We start from the raw sequence: 16,535 nt of genomic DNA, 5'->3' as shown, positions 1-16,535 counted from the left end.
TATGTAGAGACCTAAATATGGTCTTCAAGGGCTACAGACCACAGCTGCCATGTTTATTTCAGTGTATCTGCGAAGCACAGACCCTATAATTATCATCCTAAAACCTAAAATTCAAAAGCCATTAATATTCTATTTACCTTTCCCATTGCCAGGTAATCGAGGCCATCGGAGCAGTTGAAGACAACACACTGAACAGCAACAGCTTTAGCCAAATCTTTGGTAGTCTCTGTTTTACCTGTCCCTGCTGGACCCTCTGGGGCACCACCAAGGTTTAAATAAAAGGCTCCAATCTAAGAAACAGATATAATTTACTTCATTCACATGAAATTATTCTGAATGAAAGCATCAAATTTAACTGCACTGGAAACTTTCATATGGTCATTGGACCTAACATAGAAACTATGGTTATATGAACTAAGAAATAATCTGAAATGTACTTATAGCTTAGAAATATATATATAGAAAAATTGAATTTTGACCTTGGTAGAGATCTGTTTTATTATAACCATGACTGTGATCAGTTATTCAAACTTCATTGAACCAAATATTTCAGTTCTTGCTTAGATATATTTTTCAAATTGGATTTGATACAATTACTTGATTGCTACTCTTTTCTATCTCTGTTCCTCTTTAAATATACTTTTTTCCTCTTTTCCTTTTCTTTCCCACACTGTTCCTCTTTGTTGCATGTGCATTGACTATTCCCTATTCTCTTATAAATTCCACTGAAGCAGGAAGAAAACCTGCCAGAAAAAATGAAGCTGTCGACTCTAAATGAAAACTCACATGTATTTGGCTTCCAATTCACAGTTACAGGGCCACATCTATATGGACAAGCACTGGAAATTCTGTATTAAAGACCTTGGTGGGCAAAGGACAAGTCTGACAGCAACTGTAAGCCCTGAAGTATGGCTGTAACGAACAGCGTAATAAATACTAAACTATAGTAAATACAGTATTTAGTGGCACTGGAGGAATATGATACCAAGGTGCTGTAACATCTGTCCGTAAGAGGAGTAATGACAAGGCGTGGTGAGTTTCCAAGGTATTCGTAGGCATATTTTACGTTGCAATTGATGATGCAGACACGGGCATTCTCAAGTTCCCAATAATATCGTAGTTGGGCAAGCCACTGAAAGTCTGTTTCACTCTGCACACCTGACAAACACAGAATTGAAAGCAATCATAAAAGATGGTTTAGGTAATTGGATTTTCTATTGGGTTTAAATATTAAAACAGCTTAGAAATTGTTAATGTTGATGCTCACATCCAAATACTGACATACATACCCTAATACTCTTGTGTTCTAGGCAGCAAAATCATATTGGTTAACTACTTTTAATGAACTATGCATTAAGATGCATGTGAAGAAAACAAAATTACCACTTTCAATCATATCCATAATGACATCTCTGGCATGAACATCAATAGTAACCAAGGCACCCAGTGTGGTCCTTGTCTGCTTTGACAGTTTTCCTCTCACCAGCTCTACTATATCATTAAGCTGAAGCTGCAGTGTTTCATAATAATCTTTTAAACCCTAGGAGAAAAATATAATTATGAAACCAATTATATGACAGTTTTGAGTGTTCCAGACTTTTTCATGTTGGCTAAATATCTTAATGGAAATTGTTGGTTAAGCCACTTTTCCACATTGTTACGGTTTTGCATCATCTCAGTCACTGTTACGCTATCACTATTTTGCAAAACTAAATTTTAATCTATGCTTGCTCTAAACAAGAATATTACTTGAATCAAAGATACAAAATACTGTATGTAGACTCCTCTACATCAAACCCATTTGCTCTTTTTCAAATTTTCTTTTGATTGTAGAAAAACATTTGATTAAGCAAAATACATGAGCCAAAATGAAAAATTAATGAAGATTTTTTTTAAAGGATTATGTATTATAAAGTACCTCTGATCCACTGCGAAGAACTTCATGTACCTCACTTGTCCAGAACATCTGAGACACACACAATACTACTTGTCCGGGCCACTCCAGAATCCATCTTTTTCTCTCAGTCTCCATATACGCCTGAAAGAGTTAAATGCAGTATACAAATACAATGTCAGAGCATATATATCATAATGTACTACAGAAGCATATAATGTGATTCTATTAATAGTATTTACTAAAAAATATAATTTTCCTGTTTTCAAACTCCAAATGCACTTTTAAATGCTCTTTTCCCCTTAGATTTGCAATTTGTTATCAAATAATTTTAAAAGCTCTTGCAATTATCTTTCTGTATTATGTAAGTACTGACAACTTGCAGACTTCATATAAAGAAACATTTTTTGGCTAATTATTTTCTTTTAAGAGTGAGTGCTACAGGAAAATGACTTGATTTGTATTCAAACTAAACTCTTACTTAATTCACTCGACAATAAACACAAGTCAGTTGAACTTGGTCCTGGCCCCATAACTTCATCAACTCTTGTTCTCAGGAAAAATTTTAGAAGGCCAAGAGACAGCCTTAAAATAAAGAAAGGTCTATGTGTGCCACAGATTTTAAATTATTCCAAACTCCATACCATTCTTGATCTAGCAATAACATCACGTATACTCTTCAGCATAACATCTTCTACTTGAATTAACCACTTCTCCACTGCACCTCGAGCTTCAGATGTAGAAATGGTTGAAATTAGTTCTACACACTCGCCTTCAGAACTATACATTGCTTTAATATCCAAATTGGGAAGGAAATGTAGCTTAGCAATGCCTTCAAAACACTTCTTCAAGTGAGGCTGAACTCTGAGAGGATCCTTAGTCTCTGACAGGATCTCCAACATTTCATCATTAGACAAGAAAAAGAAGCTAAGAAAAATTTTAGAAAACAGAGAAGAAGAAAAAAGCCAACTGTATTATCAAGCTACTTTAAAAGCTGACATTATGAACAATAAAAACTTGCAGAATCTTCGATTTTTAAATAGCCAAAATCCAACATACCGGGGAAAGAAGAGACGTTTTTTCTCAAGATAGGCATTAAGCCCTTTCATTATTTTGTCAAGAAGCTCATTACAGTTCTGAAGCTTCTCTAATAATCCTACCAAGGAAGTTGCAACAAGAACCTGTAACAACATAAACATGCAAACCCTAAGTTATAAATAATTCGAACAGTAGAAGTTATTGAAATAATGTAAAACATGGCTTTGTTCCTAGAAAGCTACTGATGTAGCTCTTCATTGAGTATATTCTGAAAACAAAAGCATTGACCAAAAAAAAAAAGAGAAATGCTACTGTTTCCTCTTAGTATTGTGTAAATTGCTTACCTTTGGGTCTGCAGCACAATTCTTCATAACATCCTTCCAGTGTCTATCCACAGTCCGGAAGAGACGCCCCTCTTCTGGCATCTGTTGCATAATATCTTCAGAAGAAAAAATGGGTTCCAAATAAAGCCACTGTGCTTGCACTTTCAGCCACTCATCAATAATCTCCTGAGTTTGCATCAAGCGATTTTCCCATTCCTCAACAGATACATAAAGAATGTTACCTTAATATTGCCAAACAAATTATGTTAGAGAAAATAAATACAGGAAAGGTAGACACTGTGGTGCTCTAGTCACCAAGCAGAAAATGATTGAGTTTTAATTATATTGAGTTTTATTATTTGAGTTTCCAACTCAAATAACATAACATGATTCCCAGTTATTAAGAATCAGGGTTTAAAGACACTAACAGAAATATTGATTTTGCAAAGTAAGTGGAAAAATATTCATGTTCTCTTGGTTTTACTTGAATATGAACAGAAGAAGGAATTCCAACACAGAAATAATCTAAGTGGGACTTAGATGAACTCAAAAGAATCTTGCTGAAAAATCAATGAAAGCATTTGATTAACAAGTCAAGTTATTAAACCGTAATACAACTGGCATACTCTTGCATTACAGTTATACTGCGAATAAAAATGGTAAATAAAAAAAGTAGTCATCGTACCCTAATTTCTCTGTCAAATGGTTTAATGAAAAGTGATCCTCTCATTGTCTGAGTTTTCACAATCTGATCATCGAGAACAGTTTGGATTTCATTCACTGAAGACAGAATATGAACACCCGTTTCGCGATACACACTTGTACTGAAGAAAATTGAATCCCAGGTTTCCATCATGGCATGCATTGCTTTCTCTAAGGAAAATTCCTACAGTTTAAAAAGAAAACAGTTTATTTTAGTCACTGCATTATTTTTTTTCCAGCTCACTAATTCAATAAATAAGCTTATCTAGCTGAATAAGCTATTTTGCTTCACTGCGTAAGTTAATGTCGTGCTACTATTTCTCTTAGTATATCATTTTCTAGTGCACAGAAAGCAGAACACTCAAGAAATACTAATAATATAACATAAGCTACAAATGTTTACACACTGACTGGTATCATCTAACAGGTCAAAGTCTCACCAAACCTCTTCTTTTGCATAAGGGCAAGGACAAAAAGTTCTAGTCGGCCATAGAAGCCATCTCTAAGAGACACGATATTACACTACGCACTATCAAATCTCTGCGCTTACCTTGCTTGCACCTACACTTATAGCTTCAAACTCTTCCAAATAAGGGGCTAGATTCTGCTTTAAAATTTTTCTCAGTGTAGTTCCAGAGTCGGGTGTTAAATCATATCCTATTATATTTGACATCTGCTGCCAATGACGAGCTCTTAGTCCAGGGGTACAAAAGATAACCACAGTGGGAATATTGTCCTAATTGAGGGAAAACATACATAAGGTAAAAATTGTGACGTGCATAATCTCTTAACTTTAATTTAATCATCTTTTATATGCATTTATAATTCTGCTGCAGTAGTTGCAGCGCAGGTGGATCCATTCAGTTATCCATTCCATTTCTAAATAACTGTAGTAAATTACTGAAGAAGAAATATAAAACTATTATGCACAGCCTAAGCAGAAAAGAAAAAAGGAACAATTTTTCAGCTATGCTAAGTTAAATTTGACTTCCATTAATATATAGTCCCACTTCAAAATCCCAACCACATCCAAAAACTACTTTTCTCCTATATGCGTCCACTCTTTAAGAATTCACATTCCTAAAACTGCAAAGGAATCCCAAATCCTATTTTATTAAAATGAATGGGACAGCACAATCTGGAAATGGCAATTCAGAGCTCTTCTTCTCTCTGTATTAAGAGAAGCCTCTGACATTGCATCATCTACCCGTACCAAGTGCTGAGTTTAGCATTTGTCCCTCAGCATCAAATTAATATCCCCTCGCTCTTTCTTACCTTAAAATCTTTGATTTGCTGCAGAACTGAAGAACACATAGTAAAAGTTGTATTTGCCTTTGTTTCTTCTTCTGCTTTCTTTTCTACAGTTCTCTGTTGTGATGGCTTTTCCCCCTCCTGCTGAATTTTCTTCTGCTTTTGTTGGAAGAGCCTTGACAGTTTGTACATCTCTCTAAAAAATTCATCAATCTCAGCCTCCATGCTTTCCCCATCTAGTTCCAAAAAGGTACCATCCATCCATCTGAGAAAAAAGACAAAGTTAAAAAACAGAATAAAAAAACCACAGTCCACAGATAACTAACATGAATAACATTTTGATCTGCAACACAAACAAGATGTAGATTAAATACCTATTAAATTAAAGCAAAGTTTTTGTTTCCCGTTATTGTCATTCCACACAAAATTCTAGTGCACAACTGTGCCTCGGTCACACTCTTCTGTGTGTTTGTGTAATTCTCTCATCAGTCACGTACTGAAACCAAGTAACTGCATGGGTTGAGAAATACTTAAGTTAAGCTCTGGGCAGAAATCAACCTATGACATCAAGAAACACTAGGCCTTTGTATAATATTTTAAAAAAAATCCATATTGCCTAGCCATATCACGTTATAACCTCCAAAGAGTGCAGGAACTGGTAAACAATCTCATTTAATTTAGCCTCAGACACACTACCATCTCTGTGGGAGGATTTAGCCACCAGATAGAAATGTCAGCATTTGAGCACATCTACATAGCATTTTGGACAGCCTAACACAGTGTTAACAATGGTTTTCATTACATACAGATTCTGAGCTTTCTATTTAAACTTCTTCCTTTTCTGGTATACAGAAGGATTCATAATTAATCTTTTTTTTTTTCCTCCTAATACTCTTCTTTCATAAAGCTTGTCTTATTGTAGACTTCACTAGCATGACCAATATATTTAGTATCCAATACAGGATATATTCCTTTGCATTACATGAAAAGAAACCTGACATTTTTTCTAGCTGAATGAAAAATAACAACACAATAGGTAAGTAATATTATACTTAGATTGCTAATAACGGATGTTTATAAGAAAACAAATTCATATTCTACATCTGACATGAAGAAAAGAGTCTCAAAAGCTGAATTACCTTTTTTCTGTCCGTTGCCATTTCAGCATAAGATTAAATAGCTTCTGATACGGTTCAATCTTAACTTTTAACTTGTTGAAGAGTGGGAAGTCACTCAGTTTCCATTCAAGCAGAGCCTCTTCTTTATTAATGAGAGCTGCTGTTTCCTCAGCCTCCTGTATGCGTTTCTGTAACGACCTCAGGTCAGCCACATACTGGAATGAAATAGTTGTATGTCTTGAGAGATGACTACATTATGCTCTGAACAGGTATCAAAATAAGATATCAAAACCATATTTATTGGAATTTTAGAAAACATGAGTCAAAAACTCATTTTTTCATCCTTACGTAGATAAACTGTAGATAACTCAGATTAACTCTAAGAAGAATAAAGTTGATTTTAGCATTACTAAATGCAAGAGCATAAACCCATTTTCAGAATGTTTGAGCTTTAACAATCAGTGCTTCAGGAGACAGGCATACACATTTGTACACACCTGACATATTCTAAAGGCAACTGGGATTTATTAGCTAGGATTTCTGGTTTGTACTTAGAAGTGTTTTGATTTCTTAAAAGCACAATGGTGATTTCCTCTAATTAAAGTGCAAGACATGCTCTGGCAATTATGAAATTCTTCTAGAAAGTTGCAAAGATTTGGAGACAGTGGTCTCTTCATTAGTAGAAAAATGAAGTTTTGAGGTTCATAGATAAAAACCCAAAACAAATTGCTGTCATTCACTCTTTCTAACCTATTATTTTTTCCTTCAGTTTCTCAAAAACAGAGAAGGTAATTCTGATCTCACAGAAGTTATTTGCAAATAATATCACTGGGGCCAGAATTCCATACGCTACACTTCAGATGAACCAGACTGAAAAATAATTCACTTCGTATATCCGCAGTATCTCAATCCTAGCTGGAACTACCTGTCAGCTAACATAAGCAAAACTTTATAGTAAGCTTTCCTTCAAATCAAACATTATTCCCAAAGTAATACAAAAAATGAGGTGTGGGCAGGGGGTGTATTTTATGAGTCTGTGGCAAGAGGATAACAAAAGTTTTAGTTCAGATTTCTTAAAATAACTGATTCAATTCTAAGTTTATCCCATGACCCCTGCCTAAACAGAACAATTCTATCCATTTTATACTAAATGCTAATCAAACCTGTTGCATGCAATCCAGTTCCGAGTATTCTTCAAGCTCCGCTGCAGAACATGTCAGCTTGTCTAATTCCACTGCCAGTTTCTTGTGTTTCTCTTGTAGTTCTTGGTTTGCTTTATGTTTAGACTGTTCAATCAGCTACAAAACAATTGATTTTTAATAGCAAAAAAAGCTACGTAAATGAGGTTGTTAAGTCCTTTCAATGATTAATATATATATAAGAGCATCCAAATTAAACATTCGGCACAAGCACTCAGAAAATAGAGATAAGTTGTTTTCCTTACAATAATTGACATTCCATTAGGAGTTGCCTTCTGTATGTCCCATTTAAATATGTGCTTTCCTATTGACAGACAAAATATCCTTTTAACTAAATGACTTCTTGCCCAGCACTAACTCTTAATAAGGGCCTGACAATTACATTTACAGTACTAGTCACCTGCAGTGTAGTGGATTTTCACCTTTCTACAAACTGCCTACTACTGGCCATAAACAAATTAAGATAATAAGACTTGGCAAAGGTTTTAAGTTACAGTGACAATTTTTAAATTATTCCAAAAAACCCCCTCTGTTGATGTCAAAATCTGAAAATCTTATCTATGTATGTCTAAACCACTATGGTTCACATTATATGTGTAAATATATTTAGTGTACTTAAGAAATAAATAGCACAAGTAAAGTGAAAAGTCTAAGAAGCCAAAATATACCACAAAGTAAGAAAATCCTCTTACAATATCATGTTCATCAAAAACAGGGTTGATCTTCTCTGGCCATGACAGAACTGTTGCATTCAGTTCAATATCTTCAGGAGCAAATATAAAAACATCTAAGAAGTAAGTCATTCGCCGATAGCTCTCCTATAAAAAGAGATTTCACAGGACCTCAGGTATCATAGGTCTGTTCAAAACATAGGGTAGGACAATATTATCTACAAAGACAAAGCAGAGGTCTATATTTTATGGACTTTTCAGGATTCTGTTCCAATAGGATATTGCTTCTTGTGTTTTCAAAGCTGTGAGTGTGTTTATATACAAAATTGTCTTCATATTTGCATGTTACATTTTCACACATAGCTTTTCAAGCAGCCCTGAAGTATGTCTGTAGGCACAAACAATAAACTGAATGTCTTACCATCTGCTGTGATTTACTAAAATCTGCATTACCCCACTGACATGCAGAACACGTGGGAACGCGGAATAAGAAGGAAAGACGTGGCAAAGAATGAGCTAGACTACCCACTTCTGTCTGAATTAACACTGCAGGTACAGTTTATTCATACAAGCAGCATGTTCAGACAAAAGCCTCTGCACTCCAGAATGAATTCTGTGTTTGTATAGGTCAGCACAGTTGGTTAAAGATTAAGAAATAAAGGATGATAATTTACCTTGACCCTTAACAACAGATCCTGAATACCTTCAGTTTTGGCCTTCTTTATGTACGCTATTGTTTCCATCATTTCCTCTGTTGTCTCAGGAACTTTTAATGCACATTCCTTAATTGCTTCAAATTCCCTGCATATCCTGTAAGTTCATTTAACATAAAGTATCAAAACACTAAGATTTAGTTTAACCAACTTTAAGTTTTGCATTTCAAATTGCTTCTTTAAGTAGTACTGCTGCACAAACTCCATTCCTTTATAAAACAAAACACAGAATATGAAGAAGTCAGGCCAAAAAATACTGTTTATTGATTCACAATAATTGATTTGGTTTGATTTTGGGGTATTCTTCTGCAATAAATTCTTCATTTACTTTTGCCAAGTACCTGAACTTAAGTACAGTATCATTAGCATAACAAACACTTTCCTAGTAAATATTTTGTCATTTTGGTAACGTGGAATCACTATAGAACTTGACTATAATTGTTCGTTTTAACCAAACAATATTACTTTAGACATGCTTTAATCCATACGTGCAAATTTAGAAGTGATAAGTATTATTTGTCATTATCTATGAAAACTTAGAGGTATGAGTTAGATAAGAGGATCTAGCTTGTCTCTCCTCTGACAGCGCAGTAGTACTGTATTTCACAGTATAAGAGGCAGAATGGTAATGAAGCCCTTTCACCTTTTAGTTTCTTCATCATCCAAGTCTATTAGTAAGTTCCCCTACTTTCCTGAGTCTCAAACAGAGGAAAGAATACATTAGCTGGTACAACTTGCACAAGATCATTAGTTAGCCAAGAGTTTTCATTAAACAGGAGTATTGATATTATTTGCATTTTTTCCACATATTTCTACTATGCTTTTAACACAGACACAGCATTCTAAAGCAAGAAGTTCTACTTACTTTTCATTTTCCTGTCTGTGATCTGCAACTATTCTGTCCATTAGCATTTTTGCAAAGGTGTTTACATTGCTAGTCAAACCATACTTTAATTCCCCACAGTTCAAACAAATCATAGGGAAATGAGCCACCTCGGGTAAACTCAAGATTTCCTTCTTGAGGGTGAAGAATTCACCTATGAACTTCAGAAAAACGTTGGATTTTACACTTCAGAGATGTTGTTTAAATACTGGGCTACATTAATAAGCATTATACATTGAAGAAAATATTTTTTCTATTTATCACAGACTTTTAGGCGAAGACACACTTATTTCGTAGATTTGTATGCAGTCAACATAATTTCTAACTAAAAACTAAGCACCTGTTATCCTCTCTTCCCTTTTTTTTATTGCTGTATGCATAGTAAATACTACATATAAAATATGAAATAAAACTTACAGCAGTATATTCATCAAAACTGTGTTCTGCTTCAAATGCTTCTATTCGTGCCTGTGCAGTTCCATCTACAAGCCAGCCATACCTTTCAACTAAAAATTCAGTAACATTACATTCATAGTATTATCATGCATACGCTATACAGTAAGTTCTTTAGTTCAAAGAAGTAAAACAGTTATTTAAATACTCTTCTATCACTCACCATAGTTTTCAAAATATTCCTTTGGACCTTCTAAGCTGTCTCTGATGGTTTTTTTCAGTGTAGATGTTGCCCATGCTATGACATGACTAGGAAGCTCAGTGTCCAGAGTTGCAGTGTCTCCCATTAGCCAAGATTGTACTGTTTGGGTGTTCTAACACAAATGCAAGTTCTCAGTATTTAAATTTTAAAAAGCAAATAGAGTGATACACATTCTTTAAAGTAAGTTGCAATCCGCAGAAGACGCTATATTGGAAAAGCACAAGACCCTATATGTGACCAAGGCCACGTGCTTCATACACATCTAGAAGTCTTCCCGATTCAAAAAGACTAACAGGAAACATGTAAAATGAACAAAAAACAATAATTACCTAATCTTACATAAAACTCAATTCCAGCCTACGTGCAAACGCACAAAACTAACCCCCAAAACACCCTCTGAAAGTACCACCATGTATGATTAAGGGCCAAAACTTGGTCCACAGGTATACAGCTACAGCCCCAAGAACGGGTGTCTTCCCTATAGTCACAGACTGATTCTTAAGACAAACTTTTAGATACTACATATATTATTTGTTAGGGACTTGATGCTTTTCTTAGGAAAAAAAGGAATATCAACTCTAATTGCCCTGTCTTTCTCTGGGGACCTTTGTTATTTGTGCAAGTTTATTTGAAATCATCTCACATATAACTAAGGTGCTAATTATATTTCTATGCAAAATGTTCTCAGAAGGTATACTCTGCAAAACTACTTAATTTTCAATGTTAAGAATAAATACATAAATAAATTAGAGTATTGGTTATTTATACTCAAGGCACTGTCAGGTTTTGTGAACATACCAAAGAAGAAAACAAAAAGGCTACATTCTAGTTACTTTTACTTCCAGGGTCAGTTTTCAGCCTCACCTCTATTTAATGAACAAGCAGTCAAGTAATTTGTAGACATACATACAAATTTACACATTAAAAGTGCAAAATAAAACAATCACTAGCAGGTGTGTTCATTTTTTCTCAACAAGGTATAACAAAATGAGTTTCAGCATCTGGAGTTCTACTGGGCATCAAGATTTGTGTCGTGACCTGCAGAATCCCATGGAAAAGAAACACCTCAAGTTGCATTGTTTCCCATTAACTGGTAGTCAAAGTCCCAAATTACTAAAATTTTCACATACTGAACAACTTAGCTATTACATATTTAAATGAAGATAAAAGCACACCTCGCAAGTCCGCTCTATACACTTTACTATAAACAGAATTGCTTCTTCTAGGTCTTGGAAGCTTGGATAAAACTTCATTTTCTTTTCATCAACAGTCAATTTCATCTTAAATAAAGGCAGACAATTTCTGTCTTCGGGATCAAAGAGTTTCACAAAAGCTTCAACCGTTCTTCTCAATAACTCTTTCAGCTAGGTAATAACATAAAGCACCTATTAGTTGAAAGACTAGAAAGCCCCATTCCACTTTCCCTCCATTCAGTAAGCCAGGATTTCCATTAACTTTAGTACTTGTGGACAGATTCATGGATAACTGAAGTAGTGTGAACTTTTCTAATTACTCCCGGGGGTATTAATCCCAACCCTTAAAGGATGTAAACTAATGAACAAGTAAACAAACATTTCAGGGACGCGCATGCATATACTTTTGCTACAAAAGCTAAGTCTATGACTAATACATACTTCAGGCACAAATGAACTATCTGGATTCTATTTTCCTCTGACTTCTTTTATTTAATATGACAATGATTTGATGAGGGAAGTTAATATTTAACATGTTGAATACTGAATTACATGCGACAGATGGACAACAATTATTACTTATACCATATAATGGACTGATGCACTAAAATCACCTAAATTTCACATTAAATTTATCATAGAGAGGCAAGACTTTTACCTGACTAGACATAAGCAAAGCCACACATTTATAGAAAGAGTCAATCCGATCCAACTCTACACCATTCAATGCCTCTCTCTGAGTAAAGAGACTGATAATTCTTTGATACCACGTATTCAGTATCTTCTCCTCTGCTTTAGAACAGCTTAGAGAGACATCGGTCTTTAAAGATTCACAGTCAATTGGCCTTTTCAGGCTAGAAAAGAAAGTTACAGGCAACTTCATAAACAAAATTAAAGAAACCGTGGAGTAAAGTAACAGCAATCTGTAGTGTTTTAACCAACCCATTTATTTTTAGCAGAAAGCACAGTGGGAACCTAAGCATCACTTCTGTACACTTAGAAGAGGAAAAAAATACCCTAAGCCCCAGGAAATAAAGAACAGTAACCAGCAAAAAGATATTGAAGCATTACTTTTTTTGAAAATTACCTTTTTGAAAATTTTGAAAAAGTTCCAAGATGAAAGATAAAATTCAACTGATGAAAACCAGCAAGAAATCTGACCTCTAGGGCTAGCACAGAATTCCCAACAGAGAGTAGAGGTCCATTATTCAAATGCTACTTCAACCAGTCTTCTTTGGGGATCATGGCATTAAGACTAATAAATAATGACAAGATCTTTACAGAATTAAAGGCAAAATATAAATCAAAAGGGCTAATACTTCTGGTGAGTTAAGCACCAATAAAATATTTATACATAAAAGACAAAAGAAAAGTGTGTCAATAACAAAAAGCAACTACTCAAAGAATATTAAAAGCACATTGAAGGAATTGATTATATAAAAACCCCTATGATCCATAACCGAATTGAACAAACTCATCTTCACCAGTTTCAAAAACCTACACGGGTTAGTAATTCACCGAAACAGACTTTACCTGAAATTCGAGAAATCCACGATAAGAAAGGTAGAGAACACTGCATAACCAATATCCAGTAGCGCTTTCATTGTAGGGTGAAGAACGTGCAAGGAACGGATTTGCTTTTTTGCTTGGATAAAACTGTTATGCCATGGTCTGGAAAAATCCAAGCCTCTGGAAAAAAGAAATGCAACTGTCAAAACAAACAAAAAGTCCTCAAGCAATATTTAAATAAAACATTCTTACATATAGAAAGTAGTATTAAAAAGCTTATTCCCTAACATGATTAGTTATTTAAGTGCCATACACGTATCCTCAGCATGACGCAGCGGAAGCCAGGAAGATACTCTGATCAACCGTGTTTTACACTCCAGAGTGGTGCTAATCTATGTAACTGTAACAATAGTGGTAATTATTTTTATTGCTAAAAATACGCAAAGCATTCAGATATTAGATGTTCAAATGTGAGATACTCCACAGACAGAAAAAAATGTCTCGATAAGGGACTCGACTCCGGAATTAGTATTATGCCATAACTCTGTTCATGCAGCTCAACAAGAATTTCACTCATGCAACTGAGTGTTTTGCCAGTGGGTTATTTCCTAACTTAATCCACTCACAGAGGTAATGAAGGCAAAGGTTCCTCCTTTTCATCTTCAAGTCCTTTTATGTCTGGTTTAATAAGAACACTTCGCACTAGAGGAAAAAAAAAAAAGTATGAACATCAGAAGAAAATTAAGCCACACTCAATATGCACTGTATTTCCTCAGTCTTTCTCCAGGCCGACTCAGGCCCATAGTAAGATGGAAAGGTAACTGTATCACTCAGGTTTTCAAAACACATTCCCCTAAAAAAGAACTAAAATCCCAGCTTCTGCTATAATCTATACAGCTTCAAGTGGCTTAATTACAGCGCTGTCCCCTATTCACGAAGGTTTTCAGATAGGCTAGTGTTTAATCATCAAGTACTTACTTAAGTAACTTCCTCACTGAGAGGATGGCCAGTCACAGGAACAGGCTTCCCAAGGAAGCGATCATGGCACCAAGCCTGTCAGGGTTCAAGGAGCATCTGGATGATGCTCTTAGTCATACGATTTAGTTTTAGGTAGTCCTGCAAGGAGCAGGGAGTTGGACTGAATGATCCTTATGGTTCTCTTCAAACTTCAGATATTCTTTGATTCTAAGTATTTATGGAAATTTGTTTAATATCATTAAAGTGGGATACTATAATTAACCCACTGACGACAGTATGAACAATTTAGTCCCATGTTAAATTGTGTATTTTTTAATCTTTGTGTTTAAAAAGATCAGCCATCCACTGAAGTACTAACAAAATTCGGCTCAATTTCAGATTTCAGGTACTACAAATGTAAAAAAAAAAAAAAAAATTAATACATTATTTCAAGAGAATACTCCTTCAAAATTCCAGTTGACTACTCTTTTAAAAAAGCTGAAAAGCAAAGTGATTTTTATGAGTGATATATGAAAACAGCTAATTATCTTTGCAGATATTTAATGTCAGCTTTCTCATGTACAGAAAGCAGCATCAGAAAACTTACTGATGTGCATGTGGATGACCAGCTTAAAAAAGGCTGCTGTGATTAGTACATATTCTGCTTTCTTCAGCAATACATTACTGTATGTAATTAACTAAACAATTTAAAGACTTAATGAAATAAGGTCAATCAGGAATCAACCTTTTTCTCTCTCTGTCTTTCCTTGAACTGCATCCTTCAGCTAGTTAACCTTTTCCTAGACCAAATAAAATCAGCCAGTTTTGCCTTAAACATTACAGTCAATGCACATTTGATGAGGCAGAAAAAGATAAATTGGTGGTTAATTACAAAGATAATGCCTGGCTGAAAGAACAACTAGAAAAAATATTTTCAGTGGGAGAACATGGAACAGCTTATAATATACATACACACATTAATACAGTAACACATTAATACTAGTACAGTGTAGTGTATGCTTACCCATACATCTTCTCATGCTCGTTTCATAATCTGTTACTATCTCCTCTAAAAGCTTTTCAGTTAACAGCTCGCTACCTTTGCCTTCCATAAGCGACTGTGGCACCAGTGTGAGGATGGACGTTAACCACTGCTGCGGAATAGGAACCAGCGGATTCCTTTGCACACACTCCTTCATGAAGAGATAGTTTGTCTGAAAGGACAATACCGTCAGAGGTCTGATAACTGGCTATGTAAACATTTTTGCATTAGGCTTGAAAATAAAGTCTACTTGTTCACCATTTCTTATACTTAAGGGCAGGTGACATAATTTAATCTTTCCCGTATTCACTGAATAGTACAATAGAAGCCACTCTGTGGTTGGTAAAATGATCTCCCTGTCTCAATGCTTAAACACAAAATATTGTACTTTTTAGTATGGCATCTTCCTCGGTTCCCTGATGCAGTTTACGACTGACAATAACGCAGTTCAAGATTCCTTTATTGATTTTTGAACAAACATTTACCTGACAAAAAGAACGCACAAATGGGGCAGGTGGAGGCATCGCCAAATAAATAGGTTTTTATGCTTTTGAGGAATAGGTTTGTTAGAAGACAAAAAAGAATCTGATTCTCTGTAGTTTTCAGAATGAGTTTACCTAACATTAGCTAGGAAAAAAATAATACATGTTCACTTGAGCTACTTAAAGTAAGTATTTCAATGCTAATTTGAGTTTAAAGTGGCTCTCCGAGATAAATTCTTATTTTAAAAGCTATAACCAAATTCCAGGATTTGTGTATGTTCAGGTGAAGAATGCCAAAAACTAATTTTTGTACAGGTTAAAGTACAATCTGTGGCCTCAACTGACGAAGTTCTGGACCCTGTTGGAATTTTTTCTAAGTAATGATCTTTAACTAAGATTTAGATTAAAACCTAAATTATTGATAGACATACTTTCTGTACAGAAAAATAACTTCCTTTCCACTGGACCATGGGAAAGATTCCTATTTTGCTTCCTACTCCATATTCTCCCAAAAAGACTACAATAAAAGCTTTCCCTGTTTAACCACCATTAATTCCACATAATGTACTCAGTCCCTCTGACTAAAGACCATTCAGTCTTCTACTTTAAAAAAAGTGGAAGAAAGAATTCAACTCACTCTTCGTTTCCTTTGCTCACTGTTCATCTGTATAAAAAGGAACAGAAAGTCACGACGTATTAAGAACATATAAACAAAAATAAATCAGAAATATAAAACCTCACAAATATTATCCCTAAATAAATAATTTATTCTGTAGATACACAGCTATCAATTTTAATGGGACTACTTAAGCATATAAATACATTTATGAATCAAAGATTAAGAGAAGTGTATTTAAGTAAACATTAAAAAGTAAGAGGCATAAATGCCCCAATAACACAGAATA

At 34.7% G+C, this 16,535-nt stretch overlaps 1 protein-coding gene across 1 annotated transcript in view; it reads right to left on the bottom strand.

Moving 5' to 3' along the window:
• Positions 1 to 16,535, bottom strand: part of DNAH12 (dynein axonemal heavy chain 12) — a 52,878-nt gene that overhangs the window by 35,127 nt on the left and 1,216 nt on the right. The window contains exons 3-25 of the mRNA XM_069865583.1: positions 16,268 to 16,294; positions 15,131 to 15,320; positions 13,776 to 13,851; positions 13,174 to 13,329; positions 12,299 to 12,494; positions 11,623 to 11,811; positions 10,409 to 10,559; positions 10,210 to 10,298; positions 9,775 to 9,953; positions 8,871 to 9,006; positions 8,218 to 8,343; positions 7,490 to 7,624; positions 6,348 to 6,541; positions 5,233 to 5,473; positions 4,508 to 4,693; positions 3,941 to 4,141; positions 3,277 to 3,471; positions 2,954 to 3,075; positions 2,539 to 2,821; positions 1,919 to 2,038; positions 1,384 to 1,540; positions 986 to 1,158; positions 138 to 290 (exon numbers count right to left, since the gene is read on the bottom strand). Of these exons, the coding sequence (XP_069721684.1) occupies positions 138 to 290; positions 986 to 1,158; positions 1,384 to 1,540; positions 1,919 to 2,038; positions 2,539 to 2,821; positions 2,954 to 3,075; positions 3,277 to 3,471; positions 3,941 to 4,141; positions 4,508 to 4,693; positions 5,233 to 5,473; positions 6,348 to 6,541; positions 7,490 to 7,624; positions 8,218 to 8,343; positions 8,871 to 9,006; positions 9,775 to 9,953; positions 10,210 to 10,298; positions 10,409 to 10,559; positions 11,623 to 11,811; positions 12,299 to 12,494; positions 13,174 to 13,329; positions 13,776 to 13,851; positions 15,131 to 15,320; positions 16,268 to 16,294 (3,675 nt within the window). The remainder of the gene's footprint in view (positions 1 to 137; positions 291 to 985; positions 1,159 to 1,383; positions 1,541 to 1,918; positions 2,039 to 2,538; positions 2,822 to 2,953; positions 3,076 to 3,276; positions 3,472 to 3,940; positions 4,142 to 4,507; positions 4,694 to 5,232; positions 5,474 to 6,347; positions 6,542 to 7,489; positions 7,625 to 8,217; positions 8,344 to 8,870; positions 9,007 to 9,774; positions 9,954 to 10,209; positions 10,299 to 10,408; positions 10,560 to 11,622; positions 11,812 to 12,298; positions 12,495 to 13,173; positions 13,330 to 13,775; positions 13,852 to 15,130; positions 15,321 to 16,267; positions 16,295 to 16,535) is intronic.

Source organism: Phaenicophaeus curvirostris, chromosome 11 (genome assembly GCF_032191515.1).
Source record: "Phaenicophaeus curvirostris isolate KB17595 chromosome 11, BPBGC_Pcur_1.0, whole genome shotgun sequence".
NCBI lineage: Eukaryota > Metazoa > Chordata > Aves > Cuculiformes > Cuculidae > Phaenicophaeus > Phaenicophaeus curvirostris.
Note: the sequence above shows the minus strand (reverse complement) of the source record. Positions and strands in the feature narration are given on the sequence as shown.